This window comes from Salmo salar, chromosome ssa01 (genome assembly GCF_905237065.1).
Source record: "Salmo salar chromosome ssa01, Ssal_v3.1, whole genome shotgun sequence".
Lineage (NCBI taxonomy): Eukaryota > Metazoa > Chordata > Actinopteri > Salmoniformes > Salmonidae > Salmo > Salmo salar.
In genome coordinates this window covers 111,764,262-111,782,878 of record NC_059442.1, presented here as the reverse complement: position 1 = coordinate 111,782,878, position 18,617 = coordinate 111,764,262, and the positions used below count along the sequence as shown (strand labels likewise).

The 18,617-nt window shown below is 43.9% G+C and overlaps 1 protein-coding gene across 2 annotated transcripts; it reads right to left on the bottom strand.

The window, feature by feature from the left end:
- Nucleotides 1-317: 317 nt before the first annotated feature.
- Nucleotides 318-18,617, bottom strand: LOC106592262 (cytochrome P450 4F3). 2 transcript variants are annotated; one of them, XM_045687545.1, is made up of 14 exons: nt 18,464-18,617; nt 17,614-17,851; nt 16,494-16,638; nt 14,381-14,434; nt 13,914-14,041; nt 9,588-9,709; nt 5,630-5,776; nt 5,264-5,469; nt 3,517-3,646; nt 2,643-2,755; nt 2,189-2,209; nt 1,054-1,118; nt 855-937; nt 318-675 (listed from the first exon to the last, which is right to left on the bottom strand). In XM_045687545.1, exons 2-14 carry the CDS (start codon nt 17,848-17,850, stop codon nt 498-500), a joined length of 1,629 nt encoding a protein of 542 aa, XP_045543501.1. In that variant the 5' UTR covers nt 17,851; nt 18,464-18,617; the 3' UTR covers nt 318-497. The 2 variants fall into 2 exon arrangements, with proteins under 2 accessions (XP_045543501.1, XP_045543500.1); XM_045687544.1 differs by lacking the exon at nt 2,189-2,209 and having other exon boundaries at nt 2,622-2,755.

Genomic DNA, 18,617 nt, shown 5'->3' with positions numbered 1-18,617 from the left:
AATTGTTTGCTCTTCGGTTGTTTGTTTTGTTCAATTCTCCATTATATATGTAACCATTAGGCATAGTAGATGTACCGTTCATTCCGTAATTTGGTTACATTCATTTCTGTTAATGCATGTATTACAGTCATTTACCGTTCTCCTTCCCGGAGTGGAAACGTTGTTTTCAGAGTTCACAACCTGATACACGTGTGAGAAACAACAAGAAACAGTCCATCTGAGAGAGAGCAATGAGCATGTATGTGGTTTCTCTGTCCTGATAACGTTGAGTCATAGCTCAAGTCTAGACAGATAGAAAGGGAGGCTGAGTAGAGAGATTCATGAGAACCTGCATTTTCATCAGGATATTTCACTGTTTTATTTGTCGGCTTTAGGCCTATGTATTTTACAGTTTTAAGGTGTTCTTAACGTTTCGTATACTCAGTGTATGTTTATACAGTAAAATCCTAAACAGTTTCTCTATGTCTGATCCATAGAGGAGACATGGAGGTCAGGGGTTAGTCCTGGGGGGTGTCCAGGGTCTCCAGCGTCAGCCACAGCCCCCCCTCGGCCCTGAGCACCAGCTGGGGTAGCCTCCTCACCTCCACCCCCCCAGGGGTCAAATGGAACCTCCTCAAGGTCAACGCCACCACCACACGCAGCTCCGCCATGGCAAACTTCTGACCTATACAGTTCCTATAGCACAGAATGATCGATGACGGTTAATACTGTATCATCATTGCCTGGTCTCCGGATCTGTTTGTACTGTCATGTCAGCACAAACGGATCAGGGAACAGGTTCTAAACATTCGGCTATGTTATGCCTGGGCTGTGATGATAATGTGTATAAAGATAATGTAAAATAGAATCCATACCTAGGTCCTGAAGAGAAGGGTATGAAGGCATGGGATGAACGGTCCTTTGAGTTCTCAGGGTCAAAGCGCATGGGGTTGTAGACCTGGAGAGAAGAAGAGTGAAATGCCATCAGACTAAAGTGAGCCTGTCAGCGTCACTGTGACAGAATATTAGGAGCTAGTCAGAGCCCTGAGTGTAGATGTAGTAAACTGTACTAACATCTGGGTCAGGCCAGATCTCAGGGTTGTGATGGGTCCCATAGATGCTCACCAGACAGATGCTACCTGAGGTGGAAAGAGACATTGGACATTAGTATTAGCAAAGCACATGCTCCGCCTACCTGAGGATCTGTCTTCTTCAGCTATTTCCTGTGTTTACGTTGCTTTTCCGTTTAGTCTATAAGAACGCTAAAGCTTCATCAGGAATTTAACGCACCGTCTCCACACATACAGTACCAGTCAAAAGTTTGGATACACCTACTCATTCCAGGGTTTTTCTCTTTGCTTATTTGAGCTGTTCTTGCCATAATATGGACTTGGTCTTTTACCTTATCTTCTATATACCCCCCTACCTTGTCACAACACAACTGATTGGCTCAAACGCATTAAGAAGGAAACAAATTCCACAAATTAACAAGGCACACCTGTTAATTGAAATGCATTCCAGGTGACTACCTCATGAAACTGGTTGAGAGAATGCCAAGCGTGTGCAAAACTGTCATCAAGGCAAAGGGTGGCAACTTTGAAGAAACTCATATAAAATATATTTTGATTTGTTTAACAATTTTTTGGTTACTACATGATTCCAAAGTTGTTATTTCATCGTTTTGATGTCTTCACTCTATTCTACAATGTAGAAAACTTTAAAAATAAAGAAAACCCTTGAATGAGTAGGTGTGTCCAAACTTTTGAAATGTGACCTATTTGTATGTCACAAGAAAGAGAATAGATTTTTGGTGGAATTTAAAAAATTTACAATTTAATATAGTTGAAATGTTTACAAATTAGATCCGCTGAAATGAAAGCAACTTCTGAAAATGAACACTCGGATTGTTTAAGTAAAGCATGTTTAGATAGGTGTAATCTAGACCCAAGAGTGTTGATTTCTAATCAGAGTGTATATTGCTTTTGACACATATGTTGAATTATGCAACATAACGTAACAACAACAGTAATTCATGAGGCAGTCTAGACAGAGAAGGTAGAGTAGACAGAGCAATTTGTTGGTGGTTGTAGCCCTGTCCCTCCCCTTTATGTTAATGTATTGAAATATGCAAATATACCCAAATACACCCTGTGGTATGACGCGTCCCCCTCCCCTCACCCTGTGGTATGACCCGTTCCCCTCCCCTCACCCTGTGGTATGACCCGTCCCCCTGACCTCACCCTGTGGTATGAACCGTCCCCCTCCCCTCACCCTGTGGTATGACCCGTCCCCCTCCCCTCACCCTGTGGTATGACCCGTCCACCTCCCCTCACCCTGTGGTATGACCCGTCCCCCTCCCCTCACCCTGTGGTATGATCCGTCCCCCTCCCCTCACCCTGTGGTATGACCCATCCCCTCCCCTCACCCTGTGGTATGACCCGTCCCCCTCCCCTCACCCTGTGGTATGACCCGTCCCCCTCCCCTCACCCTGTGGTATGGCCCGTCCCCCTCCCCTCACCCTGTGGTATGACCCATCCCCTTCCCCTCACCCTGTGGTATGACCCGTCCCCCTCCCCTCACCCTGTGGTATGACCCGTCCACCTCCCCTCACCCTGTGGTATGACCCGTCCCCCTCCCCTCACCCTGTGGTATGACCCGTCCACCTGGCACCGTGATGTCCTTAGTGTATCGTCTGGTGACAGCAGACACGGGGGAGTGCAGTCTCAGAGACTCTTTGATACACATGGTGGTGAAGGGGAGGCTGCTCAGGTCCTCCCTGCAGAAACACATCACACCAGTCACTCTTTTATGGATCATTCACACATACAGAAAGGACTGGTCTGTTTTGGGAGTCTTGGCCTACAGAGATCCCAGACTCCTCTTATTGAAGTGGTATCTTCTCCTTGTATCATCTCTGGAAAGAACTAGACCGATGAGAACACATTCCTGCCTTTTTGAGATGAAGAGAGGATGGAACTTTACATTATTACAAATGTGACCTATTTGAGAAAAGCCTGTGGTATGACCCGTCCCCCTCCCCTCACCCTGTGGTATGACCCGTCCCCCTCCCCTCACCCTGTGGTATGACCCGTCCCCCTCCCCTCACCCTGTGGTATGACCCGTCCCCCTCCCCTCACCCTGTGGTATGACCCGTCCCCCTCCCCTCACCCTGTGGTATGACCCGTCCCCCTGACCTCACCCTGTGGTATGACCCGTCCCCCTCCCCTCACCCTGTGGTATGACCCGTCCCCCTCCCCTCACCCTGTGGTATGACCCGTCCCCCTCCCCTCACCCTGTGGTATGACCCGTCCCCCTGCCCTCACCCTGTGGTATGACCCGTCCACCTCCCCTCACCCTGTGGTATGACCCGTCCACCTCCCCTCACCCTGTGCTATGACCCGTCCACCTCCCCTCACCCTGTGCTATGACCCGTCCCCCTCCCCTCACCCTGTGGTATGACCCGTCCCCCTGACAGAAACAAAGACACACAGGCAAGCAGACAGACTGACAGACAGACAGACGGACGAAGGTGCTGACCAGTCTAAGTCCTCTGTCTCTCGGTCTTGTAGCAGGTCGTTGACCTCGGCTCTACAGCGGTCCTGGTAGTCCTGATGCTGAGACAGGTTATACAGAACCCAGCTGATCCCGCTGGCCGTGGTGTCATGACCTGAGAGAGAATAAAGTATCAAACAAAGTGGTTTATGATAGGATATACTGCCAGGGTAAATACAGTAGTTCATGGTAGGATATACTGCCAGGGTAAATACAGTAGTTTATGGTAGGATATAGTGCCAGTGTGAATACAGGAGTTTATGATGGGATATACTGCCAGGGTATATACAGTAGTTTATGGTAGGATATACTGCCAGGGTATATACAGTAGTTTATGGTAGGATATACTGCCAGGGTAAATACAGTAGTTTATGATGGGATATACTGCCAGGGTATATACAGCAGTTTATGGTAGGATATACTGCCAGGGTATATACAGTAGTTTATTGTAGGATATACTGCCAGGGTATATGCAGTAGTTTTTGGTAGGATATACTGCCAGGGTAAATACAGTAGTTTATGATAGGATATACTGCCAGGGTAAATACAGTAGTTCATGGTAGGATATACTGCCAGGGTAAATACAGTAGTTTATGGTAGGATATACTGCCAGGGTAAATACAGTAGTTTATGATAGGATATACTGCAAGGGGAAATACAGTAGTTTGTGATGGGATATACTGCCAGGGTAAATACAGTAGTTTATGATGGGATATACTGCCAGGGTATATACAGTAGTTTATGATAGGATATACTGCCAGGGTATATACAGTAGTTTATGGTAGGATATACTGCCAGGGTAAATACAGTAGTTTATGATAGGATATACTGCCAGGGTAAATACAGTAGTTTATGATAGGATATACTGCCAGGGTAAATACAGTAGTTTATTATGGGATATACTGCCAGGGTAAATACAGTAGTTTATGACAGGATATACTGCCAGGGTAAATACAGTAGTTTATGGTAGGATATACTGCCAGTGTAAATACAGTAGTTTATGATGGGATATACTGCCAGGGTAAATACAGTAGTTTATGATGGGATATACTGCCAGGGTAAATACAGTAGTTTATGACAGGATATACTGCCAGGGTAAATACAGTAGTTTATGGTAGGATATACTGCCAGGGTAAATACAGTAGTTTATGGTAGGATATACTGCCAGTGAAATACAGTAGTTTATGATAGGATATACTGCCAGGGTAAATACAGTAGTTTATGACAGGATATACTGCCAGGGTAAATACAGTAGTTTATGATAGGATATACTGCCAGGGTAAATACAGTAGTTTATGACAGGATATACTGCCAGGGTAAATACAGTAGTTTATGATAGGATATACTGCCAGGGTAAATACAGTAGTTTATGATAGGATATACTGCCAGGGTAAATACAGTAGTTTATGACAGGATATACTGCCAGGGTAAATACAGTAGTTTATGATAGGATATACTGCCAGGGTATATACAGTAGTTTATGATAGGATATACTGCCAGGGTAAATACAGTAGTTTATGATAGGATATACTGCCAGGGTATATACAGTAGTTTATGATAGGATATACTGCCAGGGTAAATACAGTAGTTTATGATAGGATATACTGCCAGGGTATATACAGTAGTTTATGATAGGATATACTGCCAGGGTATATACAGTAGTTTATGATAGGATATACTGCCAGGGTAAATGTAGTAAAGGATAGGGTGGATCTAAACACTCGAAGATCACCTCCAAACATGAAAGTGTCTGCCTCTGCTTTTATCTCCTCATCTGTGAGACCATGGCCCTCCTCATCCTTTGACAGCAGTAACAAATCAATGAAGTCTGCTACTCTTTTCCTCTTCTCCTCCCCTCCTGTGGTGTCAGTGTGGCTCTCTGGCTCCCCCTGGTGGAGAAGCTGTGCTCTGCGCTCCTGGACAACAGTCCTGGTGAACCTGTGTATAGGGTTGTAGAATTTGAGTTACTTTCTGAAAATTCCCAAGTATTCCAGAAATACTGTTTGGGGGAATCTTGGATTTACAGCTTCCAGGTATCTTCCAAAAGGAATTTCAGGAAAAACTTGGAATTTCAGGGAAATCTTCAGCCAATTCCTACCTGTGTACTACATTGCAGGCCTGTTTGAAGCGCTGTCCCTCTGGGGACCTCCAGTACAGCCAGTCCCAGTGGTGCAGGATACGTCCTCTCCGCTCTATGACCAAGGTGCTCAGCTCAAAAATGGCTGCTATGTACTCACTGGAACTCCTGGACGAAAGGAAAGGAGCCATCAGACATTAGAGTTAGAGGAGGAGGGTAGAGGGGAGTATGGAGACAGAGTTAGATAGAGGAGGAGGGTAGAGGAGAGTATGGAGACAGAGTTAGATAGAGGAGGAGGGTAGAGGAGAGTATGGAGACAGAGTTAGATAGAGGAGGAGGGTAGAGGAGAGTATGGAGACAGAGTTAGATAGAGGAGGAGGGTAGAGGAGAGTATGGAGACAGAGTTAGATAGAGGAGGAGGGTAGAGGAGAGTATGGAGACAGAGTTAGATAGAGGAGGAGGGTAGAGGAGAGTATGGAGACAGAGTTAGATAGAGGAGGAGGGTAGAGGAGAGTATGGAGACAGAGTTAGATAGAGGAGGAGGGTAGAGGAGAGTATGGAGACAGAGTTAGATAGAGGAGGAGGGTAGAGGGGAGTATGGAGACAGAGTTAGATAGAGGAGGAGGGTAGAGGAGAGTATGGAGACAGAGTTAGATAGAGGAGGAGGGTAGAGGGGAGTATGGAGACAGAGTTAGATAGAGGAGGAGGGTAGAGGAGAGTATGGAGACAGAGTTAGATAGAGGAGGAGGGTAGAGGAGAGTATGGAGACAGAGTTAGATAGAGGAGGAGGGTAGAGGAGAGTATGGAGACAGAGTTAGATAGAGGAGGAGGGTAGAGGAGAGTATGGAGACAGAGTTAGATAGAGGAGGAGGGTAGAGGGGAGTATGGAGACAGAGTTAGATAGAGGAGGAGGGTAGAGGAGAGTATGGAGACAGAGTTAGATAGAGGAGGAGGGTAGAGGGGAGTATGGAGACAGAGTTAGATAGAGGAGGAGGGTAGAGGAGAGTATGGAGACAGAGTTAGATAGAGGAGGAGGGTAGAGGGGAGTATGGAGACAGAGTTAGATAGAGGAGGAGGGTAGAGGAGAGTATGGAGACAGAGTTAGATAGAGGAGGAGGGTAGAGGGGAGTATGGAGACAGAGTTAGATAGAGGAGGAGGGTAGAGGGGAGTATGGAGACAGAGTTAGATAGAGGAGGGTGGTAGAGGAGAGTATGGAGACAGAGTTAGATAGAGGAGGAGGGTAGAGGAGAGTATGGAGACAGAGTTAGATAGAGGAGGAGGGTAGAGGGGAGTATGGAGACAGAGTTAGATAGAGGAGGAGGGTAGAGGAGAGTATGGAGACAGAGTTAGATAGAGGAGGAGGGTAGAGGAGAGTATGGAGACAGAGTTAGATAGAGGAGGAGGGTAGAGGAGAGTATGGAGACAGAGTTAGATAGAGGAGGAGGGTAGAGGAGAGTGAAAGAGGTGATCTGCTGTACTAAACAGTTGTATTTGAGGATGAGCTGTATAAAACAATAGATGAAACACATTAACGTTCCCTGCTAAGAGAGACTGGCCAAAATGCTGCAACATACAACACACAACACATTGAAATAATGTGTCCTTGAGGTCAATTGAGGTCGTCCTTCCACAGTACAGTAAATATCACGTATATGATAGCCTTATATTACAGCCTGTATGGCAACTCTGATCTTATAGAATAGAAGTGGAGTGACATGGGCTCTTGTCTCAGTCAGTAACAGAGGTAGAAGGTTACTGGGCTCTTGTCTCAGTCAGTAACAGAGGTAGAAGGTTACTGGGCTCTTGTCTCAGTCAGTATCAGAGGTAGAAGGTTACTGGGCTCTTGTCTCAGTAACAGAGGTAGAAGGTTACTGGGCTCTTGTCTCAGTCAGTAACAGAGGTAGAAGGTTACTGGGCTCTTGTCTCAGTCAGTAACAGAGGTAGAAGGTTACTGGACTCTTGTCTCAGTCAGTAACAGAGGTAGAAGGTTACTGGGCTCTTGTCTCAGTCAGTAACAGAGGTAGAAGGTTACTGGGCTCTTGTCTCAGTCAGTAACAGAGGTAGAAGGTTACTGGGCTCTTGTCTCAGTTAGTAACAGAGGTAGAAGGTTACTGGGCTCTTGTCTCAGTCAGTAACAGAGGTAGAAGGTTACTGGGCTCTTGTCTCAGTCAGTAACAGAGGTAGAAGGTTACTGGGCTCTTGTCTCAGTCAGTAACAGAGGTAGAAGGTTACTGGGCTCTTGTCTCAGTCAGTAACAGAGGTAGAAGGTTACTGGGCTCTTGTCTCAGTCAGTAACAGAGGTAGAAGGTTACTGGGCTCTTGTCTCAGTCAGTAACAGAGGTAGAAGGTTACTGGACTCTTGTCTCAGTCAGTAACAGAGGTAGAAGGTTACTGGGCTCTTGTCTCAGTCAGTAACAGAGGTAGAAGGTTACTGGGCTCTTGTCTCAGTCAGTAACAGAGGTAGAAGGTTACTGGGCTCTTGTCTCAGTTAGTAACAGAGGTAGAAGGTTACTGGACTCTTGTCTCAGTCAGTAACAGAGGTAGAAGGTTACTGGGATCTTGTCTCAGTCAGTAACAGAGGTAGAAGGTTACTGGGCTGTTGTCTCAGTCAGTAACAGAGGTAGAAGGTTACTGGGCTCTTGTCTCAGTCAGTAACAGAGGTAGAAGGTTACTGGGATCTTGTCTCAGTCAGTAACAGAGGTAGAAGGTTACTGTGCTCTTGTCTCAGTTAGTAACAGAGGTAGAAGGTTACTGGGCTCTTGTCTCAGTCAGTAACAGAGGTAGACGGTTACTGGGATCTTGTCTCAGTCAGTATCAGAGGTAGAAGGTTACTGGGCTCTTGTCTCAGTCAGTAACAGAGGTAGAAGGTTACTGGGCTCTTGTCTCAGTCAGTAACAGAGGTAGAAGGTTACTGGGATCTTGTCTCAGTCAGTATCAGAGGTAGAAGGTTACTGGGCTCTTGTCTCAGTCAGTAACAGAGGTAGAAGGTTACTGGACTCTTGTCTCAGTCAGTAACAGAGGTAGAAGGTTACTGGGCTCTTGTCTCAGTCAGTAACAGAGGTAGAAGGTTACTGGGCTCTTGTCTCAGTCAGTAACAGAGGTAGAAGGTTACTGGGATCTTGTCTCAGTCAGTATCAGAGGTAGAAGGTTACTGGGCTCTTGTCTCAGTCAGTAACAGAGGTAGAAGTTTACTGGGCTCTTGTCTCAGTCAGTAACAGAGGTAGACGGTTACTGGGATCTTGTCTCAGTCAGTATCAGAGGTAGAAGGTTACTGGGCTCTTGTCTCAGTAACAGAGGTAGAAGGTTACTGGGCTCTTGTCTCAGTCAGTAACAGAGGTAGAAGGTTACTGGGCTCTTGTCTCAGTCAGTAACAGAGGTAGAAGGTTACTGGGATCTTGTCTCAGTCAGTAACAGAGGTAGAAGGTTACTGGACTCTTGTCTCAGTCAGTAACAGAGGTAGAAGGTTACTGGGCTCTTGTCTCAGTCAGTAACAGAGGTAGAAGGTTACTGGGCTCTTGTCTCAGTCAGTAACAGAGGTAGAAGGTTACTGGGCTCTTGTCTCAGTCAGTAACAGAGGTAGAAGGTTACTGGGCTCTTGTCTCAGTCAGTAACAGAGGTAGAAGGTTACTGGGATCTTGTCTCAGTCAGTAACAGAGGTAGAAGGTTACTGGGCTCTTGTCTCAGTCAGTAAAAGAGGTAGAAGGTTACTGGACTCTTGTCTCAGTCAGTAACAGAGGTAGAAGGTTACTCACTGCTTCTGTATCAGTCATATTAAACAGACTACTCACTGCTTCTGTATCAGTCATATTAAACATAGACTACTCACTGCTTCTGTATCAGTCATATTAAACATAGACTACTCACTGCTTCTGTATCAGTCATATTAAACATAGACTACTCACTGCTTCTGTATCAGTCATATTAAACATAGACTACTCACTGCTTCTGTATCAGTCATATTAAACATAGACTACTCACTCCTGGCAGTTGCTGTTGTAGCTGAAGGTACATCTGAGCAGACTGTCCAGAGTCATCAGGCTGATGTGACTGAACATGTCCTGGCGGCTCTCTCCCTCGGCCACCAGGTGGCGCCACTTAGACTGACGCCAACCAACAGGGGAGAGACCATAGAGTTAGTTAGAGGAGTCATCGCTGTATCTGTCCCATTAAGGTGTCAGTGACAGCCTCAGTGACGCTGCACGTGCTATCTCCATTTTGAAGTAGTCTATTTTCTTTTTTCTTAGTGTTTTTAAAAAGCATAAAGCTAATATTGGTGATTTACAGCAACCTGCAGTGTTGGAGTCCTGAATCATATCTTTTGTCATTCATTTATTGTGGCCACTAGATGGCAGTGATATAGCTTAAAGCCATTTACAAACAATGCAACCAGGCGACAATGCTCTGATATTTGGCTGATCACTTAGAACCTATAGGAATCCCCACCAAGTTCACTTCTTTAAAATGGTGGAATCCCTCAATGGCAATGTACATGCTAAAACGGGTTATGTCCATGATGAGTCCTCCAACTAACTCTATGGGAGAAATTTTTGTTGCCTACTTCACCGCATTGGATGAACCATTTATAAATTACAGCAGTTTTGTACATAGTTCCTCCATGTTAAGGAGAGAAAAGGTATTAAAGCAGTAACAATTTTAGTATTTGGTCCCATATTCAGAACACGCAATGTGCTTATGACTTGGTTGTGTTTCAGATCATTTTGTGTCCAATAGAAATGAATGGTAAATAATGTATTGTGTCATTTTGGAGTCACTTTTATTGTAAATAAGAATAGAACATGTTTCTAAACACTTCTACATGAATGTGGATGCTACCATAATGATGGATAATTAAGCAATAAGGCCTGAAGAGGTGTCGTATACGGTCAATATACCACAGCTAAGGGCTGTTCTTAACTACAACGCAACGCGGAGTGCCTGGACACAGCCCTTAGCTGTGGTATATTGGCCATATATCAAAAACCACCGAGGTGCCTAATTGCTTAATAAATAATCATCATGGTAGCATCCACATTCATGTAGAAGTGTTTAGAAACATGGTATATTCTTATAAACTGGTTACCAACGTAATTAGAGCAGTAATGCTAAATGTTTTGACATACCTGTGGTGTACGGTCTGATTATACCATGGCTTTTAGCCAATCAGAATTCAGGGCTCAAACCACCCAGCATATTATCCTGAATGAATCATGAATATTGATGAGTGAGAAAGTTACAGATGTACAAATATCATACCCATAGTCCCTATGCTATAGTCCCTGTGCCCAAGAAAGCGAAGGTAATCTGCCTAAATGACTTCCGCCCCGTAGCACTCACGTTGGTAGCAATGATAGTGCTTTGAAAGGCTGGTCATGGCTCACATCAACACCATCATCCCAGAAACCCTAGACCCACTCTAATTCGCATACCGCCCCCAACATATCCACATATGATGCAATCTCAATGGCACTCCACACTGCCCTTTCACACCTGGACAAACAGAACACCATAGTGCCCACAAAGCTCATCACTAAGCTAAGGACCCTGGGACTAAACACCTCCCTCTGCAACTGGATCCTGGACTTCCTGACAGGCCGCCACCGCAGTTGGTAAGACACATCCACCACGCTGATCCTCAACACAGGGGCCCCTTAGGTGTGCGTGCTTAGTCCCCTCCTGTACTCCCTGTTCACCCATGACTGTGTGGCCAAGCATGACTCCAACACCATCATTAAATTTGCAGATGACACAACAGTGGTAGGCCTGATCACCGACAATGATGAGGCAGCTTATAGGGAGGAGGTCAGAGACCTGGCAGTGTGGTGCCAGGACAACAACCTCTCCCTCAACGTGATCAAGACAAAGGAGATGATTGTGGACTACAGGAAAAGGAGGACCGAATACGCCACCATTCACATCAATGGGGCTGCAGTGGAGCAGGTCGAGAGTTTCAAGTTCCTTGATGTCCACATCACCAACAAACTAGAATGGTCCAAACACACCAAGACAGTCGTGAAGAGGGCACAACAAAACCTATTCCCCCTCAGGAGACTGAAAAGATCTGGCATGGGTCCCCGGATCCTCAAAAAGTTCTACAGCTGCACCATTGAGAGCATCCTGACCGGTTGCATCACCGCCTGGTATGGAAACTGCTCGGGATCGGACCATAAGGCGCTACAGAGGGTAGTGCGTACGGACCAGTACATCACTGGGGCCAAGCTTCCTGCCATCCAGGACCTATAAACCACGTTGTGTCAGAGGAAGGCCCTAAACATTTTCAAAGACTCCAGTCACCCAAGTCATAGACTGTTCTGTCTGCTACCACACGGCAAGCGGTACCGGAGCACCATGTCTAGGTCCAAAAGGCTCCTTAACATCTTCTACCCTCAATCGATAAGACTCCTGAACAATTAATCAAATTGCCTCCCGGACTATTTACATTGACACCCCACCCCCCTTTGTTTTTACACTGCAGCTACTCGCTTTTCATTATCTATGCATAGTCACTTTACCCCTACCTACTTGTATCAACCTGTGCCACCGCAGATTGGCTCTGTTCCGGTATCCCCTGTATATAGCCTCATTATTGTTATTTTATTGTGTAACTTTTTCTTGTTTATTTTTTCTTGTTTAAACTTTAGTTTATTTAGTAAATATTTTCTTAACTCTATTTTCTTATCAGCATTGTTGGTTAAGGGCTTGTAAGTAAACATTTCACAGGAAGGTCTACACCTGTTGTATTTGGCCTATGTGATTTGATACCCCCAAGACATGCTAACCTCTCACCATTACAATAACAGGGGAGGTTAGCATTTTATATCATACCTCCAAGACATGCTAACCTCTCACCATTACAATAACAGGGGAGGTTAGCATTTTATATCATACCCCCAAGACATGCTAACCTCTCAATTACAATAACAAGGGAGGTTAGCATTTTATATCATACCTCCAAGACATGCTAACCTCTCACCATTACAATAACAGGGGAGGTTAGCATTTTATATCATACCTCCAAGACATGCTAACCTCTCCCTATTACAATAACAGGGGAGGTTAGATTTTTATATCATACCCCCAAGACATGCTAACCTCTCACCATTACAATAACAGGGGAGGTTAGCATTTTATATCATACCTCCAAGAAATGCTAACCTCTCACCATTACAATAACAGGGAGGGGTTAGCATTTTATATCATACCTCCAAGACATGCTAACCTCTCACCATTACAATAACAGGGGAGGTTAGCATTTCTTGGGGGGTATGATTGAGTGAGAAAGTTACAGAACTTTCTCACTCATCATTATTCACGATTCATTCAGGATTATCCATCATCATGGGAGCATCCACATTCATATAGAAGTGTTTAGAAACATGTTCTATTCTTATTTACAACAAAAGTGACCACAAAATTACACAATATATTATTTACCATTCATGTCTATTGGGTACAAAATAATCTGAAACACAACCAAAACAAAAAGCAAATGCATCCAACAAATATTTAGAGTCACAAGCTTGATGTAGTCGTTGCGTACTATGAATACGGGACCAAATACTTCACTTTTTACTAGTTTGCTCCCCTAAAATGGGAGGACTATGTACAAAAACTGATGTAATTTCTAAACGCTTCACCTGATATGGATCCAAAGTTTTCAAGTATACAGGCAAAATAAGTAAAAATGCTTCACTATCACAATACTTACAGAGGGCAGTTTAAAAACAGAGAAGCTGCTGCTGCAAAAAAAAGAACTTGTAAACTATACTACTTGTTTCTCTAACATATTTAATGTTATGGGCCAAATGAGTTGACTGCTTGATTGCTACTTAAATTAACCCACGTAATGGCTGCTGTTGCTCCATAGACTCACATGCATGATGTCGGAGGAGTGGTTGAACCCACGTAATGGCTGCTGTTGCTCCATAGACTCACATGCATGATGTCGGAGGAGTGGTTGAACCCACGTAATGGCTGCTGTTGCTCCATAGACTCACATGCATGATGTCGGAGGAGTGGTTTAACCCACGTAATGGCTGCTGTTGCTCCATAGACTCACATGCATGATGTCGGAGGAGTGGTTGAACCCACGTAATGGCTGCTGTTGCTCCATAGACTCACATGCATGATGTCGGAGGAGTGGTTGAACCCACGTAATGGCTGCTGTTACTCCATAGACTCACATGCATGATGTCGGAGGAGTGGTTGAACCCACGTAATGGCTGCTGTTACTCCATAGACTCACATGCATGATGTCGGAGGAGTGGTTGAACCCACGTAATGGCTGCTGTTGCTCCATAGACTCACATGCATGATGTTGGAGGAGTGGTTGAAGATCTTCACATAGTTCTTGAGGATGTCGAAGTGGAATGCAGGAGTGAGTAGACGTCTACGACGAGACCAGTCCTCTCCGTTACTCAGGAGAAGACTCTGTCCTGTATGAGAATATTACTGTAACTGTGACCAGGATAGAGAATCTGAAAGTACTGTATATAGTATAGGAAATATTATTGGAACTTTGATTAGGATAGAGGATCCTTTAATACTGTATATGGTATAGGAAATATTACTGTAACTGTCACTAGGACAGAGGATCTGAAAGTACTGTATATGGTATAGGAAATATTACTGTAACTGTCACTAGGACAGAGGATCTGAAAGTACTGTATATGGTATAGGAAATATTACTGTGACTGTGAGAGAGGATTTGATTTCAGAGTGTATTGTATAGTCCTGTGGAAAGTAAAAGAAAGGTGTTCATGTTTTGTACTTACCCAGCCATGGTCTCAGGAACCCATAGAACAGCTCATCTTTGACTGTGATGGAAGCTGCAAGGATGGACAAATGGTGAAAGAGATTCAGAAAAAGAGTCACTGTAGGTCTACTGGCTAAGGAGAAAAGCAGAGAGCATGGCAACAGGAAATATGGGTGCAGAGGGTGGTGAGTGAGACCTGTTCTAAATGACACGCTAGCAGTTAGGGGGGTTATAACCTGTTCTAAATGACATACCAGCAGTTAGGGGAGTAATAACCTTTTCTAAATGACACATTGGCCATTAGGGTGGTTATAACCTATTCTAAATGACACACTAACAGTTAGGGGGGTTATAACCTGTTCTAAATGACACACGAGCAGTTAGGGGGGTTATAACCTATTCTAAATGACACACGAGCAGTTAGGGGGGTTATAACCTATTCTAAATGACACACGAGCAGTTAGGGGGGTTATAACCTATTCTAAATGACACACAAGCAGTTAGGGGGGTTATAACCTATTCTAAATGACACACGAGCAGTTAGGGGGGTTATAACCTATTCTAAATGACACACGAGCAGTTAGGGGGGTTATAACCTATTCTAAATGACACACAAGCAGTTAGGGGGGTTATAACCTATTCTAAATGACACACTACCAGTTCATAAAAAAGCCTAAAATAGACGAGATGCATCTGTTATTCCAAAACTCGTGATTAGAACCCATATTTCCCTCCTATAATCAAATCAGTACATTTTGAATTTGTGATAAGGCTGTCATGATTTGGCAAGGAATGTAGCTTGTCCTGTTTGTGTATCCCATCAGTGTGTTTTTGTAGGCAGTCATGTCTGAAGACCTAATGGGAGCTTGGGTGAGCAGGACGTGTGTGTGTATGGGAGCGATCAGCACCCCACTACTCAAAACATCTTGTCGCGGCTACGACAGACTATGGGCCAGTGTAAAAATGTATCCACTTTAGGGTGTCAAAGCTTTGATGGTATTCAATTGTTCTCCACAATTCCCTGATCAAATTAATATATAACCTCTCCAAAAAAAAATGTTTTTCACACATTTATATATCTTGGTGAATATGAGTCTAAAATGTTTGAAGGCTGATTAAAGAATGTTGAAGAGAAGTTGGAATGTTCACATGCTCGTTGAAAATGACTGTATCAAACAGCAATGGATACTCCTATTGGATGGATGTTATGTTAAAAACCATGGGATTGGTCAATGTTTGGCTGTTGTATCTAATGATTTACATCGACTGATTCACCATTGAAATAACAGTGTTTCAAATAGCAGAACAACATATTTGTTTTAGGGAAGTTGGTCATGGAAATAAGTTGAAGAGATCCAGATCTGGTACCATGTTGTTTTTATAGTTGCCACAATATTCTGTTGTATATTAATACCCAGCATGCTAACATGAAAGGTGTGATCTGTAAGATACCACAAAAAAACTACTTAAGTAGTACTTGAAAGTATTTTTACTTAAGTACTTTACACCTTTGTCACGTGGTAGCAGAACACACCCCTACACTGCCCATTCTGTCTCCATGCACCACCAAATGAATGTGTGTATGACATTTGAAGCCCCAAGGTGGCCCCATAGACATGTCATTACCAATCCCAACTGTTTCATACCTTAAATAGTGTTGTATCATGAAGTTAATAATATATCAACTGAGTTAGTATGAGAAGATTGTTCCCTGACAATACAAAACTAGATTCCCTCGGTCTATGACCCCTAACTAACTGCATAAGAGCTCATAACATTTAATGTAGTGATAGCTACATTTAGCTACCTCTGATCAGTGTTATTCATATCGAAATATTACCCACAGACATGGACCTTACTGAAAATCCGTTGTTAGACTTTGCCACCCCAAAGTGGACAAATATGTGAAATGTGGCCCTCTGGTTCATGGACTAAATGAAGGGGTATTCTCTATACAGGGCACACTGTTCATTAGGGCACACAACTAAAAACGTTTTGAAACAGTTAGCAATGGGAAATGAAAATGAGCACTTCTTATTGGACAATTCCAGTTAGTCCCTCCTGGTTTCAGTTGGTTTTCTTCAGTTTGGTGCCCTAATGAACAGGACCCAGGAGTGAAAGACTTGATGTACCTGGTGCCAGCAGCAGAGGCTTGATGTAGTCAGGGTGGAAGAGTCGTACCAGGGAGTAGAAGGGGCCCAGGAACCAGGAGCAGGAGTGGCTGTAGGTTCTTACCATCTGATCCACCGCCTGCAGACCCTCCTCCGTGCTCCGCATCTACACACACACACACACCACACACGTAGGTAGAGAAACGCACGCATGTGCACATGCAGACACACACAGACATTTTGTTTATAATATATGAAAGATTAAGATAAACAAATCTATTTGATGAGGGAAACAAAGAAAGGCCTACAGTGAAGGCAACATTAGTGAGGCTGGGGGGATGTTCCTCCAGCATTGGGACATTTGGAGGTAATGTTTCATGCTGTACTGTTTCTGAAACCAAACTTCCATGTGCAATATCCAGTCACGGGTGTCACAAAAAACACTGTTGAAACAACTGCAGGACTGATACAAAGCTACTCCTTTATAACCACAGGCTGGGGGATAGTGGTGTGGAATGAGTTGCCAATAAAGACTTTACAAGGAGATGTATTGTACTGTAAAGGGCAGGACGACTAGAGTTGTAAAGACAGACTTTAGTTTTCAGTGTTGACAACTGGAGTTGTAAAGACAGACTTTAGTTTTCAGTGTTGACAACTGGAGTTGTAAAGATAGACTTTAGTTTTCAGTGTTGACAACTGGAGTTGTAAAGACAGACTTTAGTTGAGTGTTTGTGGTGGAAGGGACACTTACTGTAGCTTACCCTTCTGAACCACAGGAATAACCTTTTCCTGTGAACAAAGCACTGTTGCCTTCACTAGCCTAATACAAAATGGTGGTCACTGAGACTTAAAACATCCACTGAATTCACAAAAAAAAAGTTCCTTTCCATGGAGCAACATACATTTAAATTAATATTGGATCAGATTTACTAACCAATGTCCATTTATTTCAGCTTAACATGTAGGTTGTAGTGTAGGGGTTAATGTCCTATCAATTCCCTCCATTAATTCAGTCTGTACACACACACACACACACACACACACACACACACACACACACACACACACACACACACACACACACACACACACACACACACACACACACACACACACACAAACAGAGAGTATGTTTTCTCACCTCTCCCAGGTGTCCCATTAGCCAGTTTTGTGTGGGGGGCTTACTGAAGCACCGGAGACGTCTGGTGAACTGAGCATGGCTCCACAGCAGACAGACAACACGAAGGGACAGGAGGAGGAGGACAACCAGAGCAGAGAGCTGGAGGAGAACAAAGAGGGAGCAGAGAGGAGACAGGAGACGACCCAGAGCCAGGAGTCCATCTAGCAGACGATCCAGCACTGCATCAATAACAGCCATCCTGTATAGAAACAATACCATCAACCTTAAATCAAATAAAGCTATTCTATTCTACTCTACTGTTTTCTATTCTACTCTATTCTACTGTTTCTATTCTATTCTACTGTTTTCTATTCTACTCTACTGTTTTCTATTCTACTGTTTTCTATTCTATTCTACTGTTTTATATTCTACTCTATTCTACTGTTTTCTACTGTTTTCTACTGTTTTCTGTTCTACTCTACTGTTTTATATTCTACTCTACTCTATTCTACTCTATTCTACTGTTTTCTATTCTACTCTATTCTAGTCTAATCCATCCTGGATGATAGAGAGTAGAGACACAACAAAGGTTGAGAACACATAGAAAGACGTCCCGCTTGGCCGACAGAAACAGCAGCTCTTCAACACGGTGTATCTCAACTGGTGTAATAATGTGCTCATAGACTGTGAAGGTGGCCTATACAGTGCAAAGAGAATACAATTCTATATATCACTTGAATCGGTGAATAACAATATATCCTAAACCAACTTAGTACTCTCGGTATGATGGCTTTTCTCTCTTCAACACATAAGTACTGACATCTATAGAAGTCCTAATTATAGCTGGTAGTCTGCACACACAGATACTTGCCTTTCTTAGACGATCTGACTGGCCTGGTTTAGTTCCTCTCATGCATTGAGACAGTCTCACCCTTTCAACATCTCTTTATCTTAATCTCTTCCACCACAGACTGACTCAACACACAACAGGAACCTACATCAGGACATGCTCTAACCCTATGGGC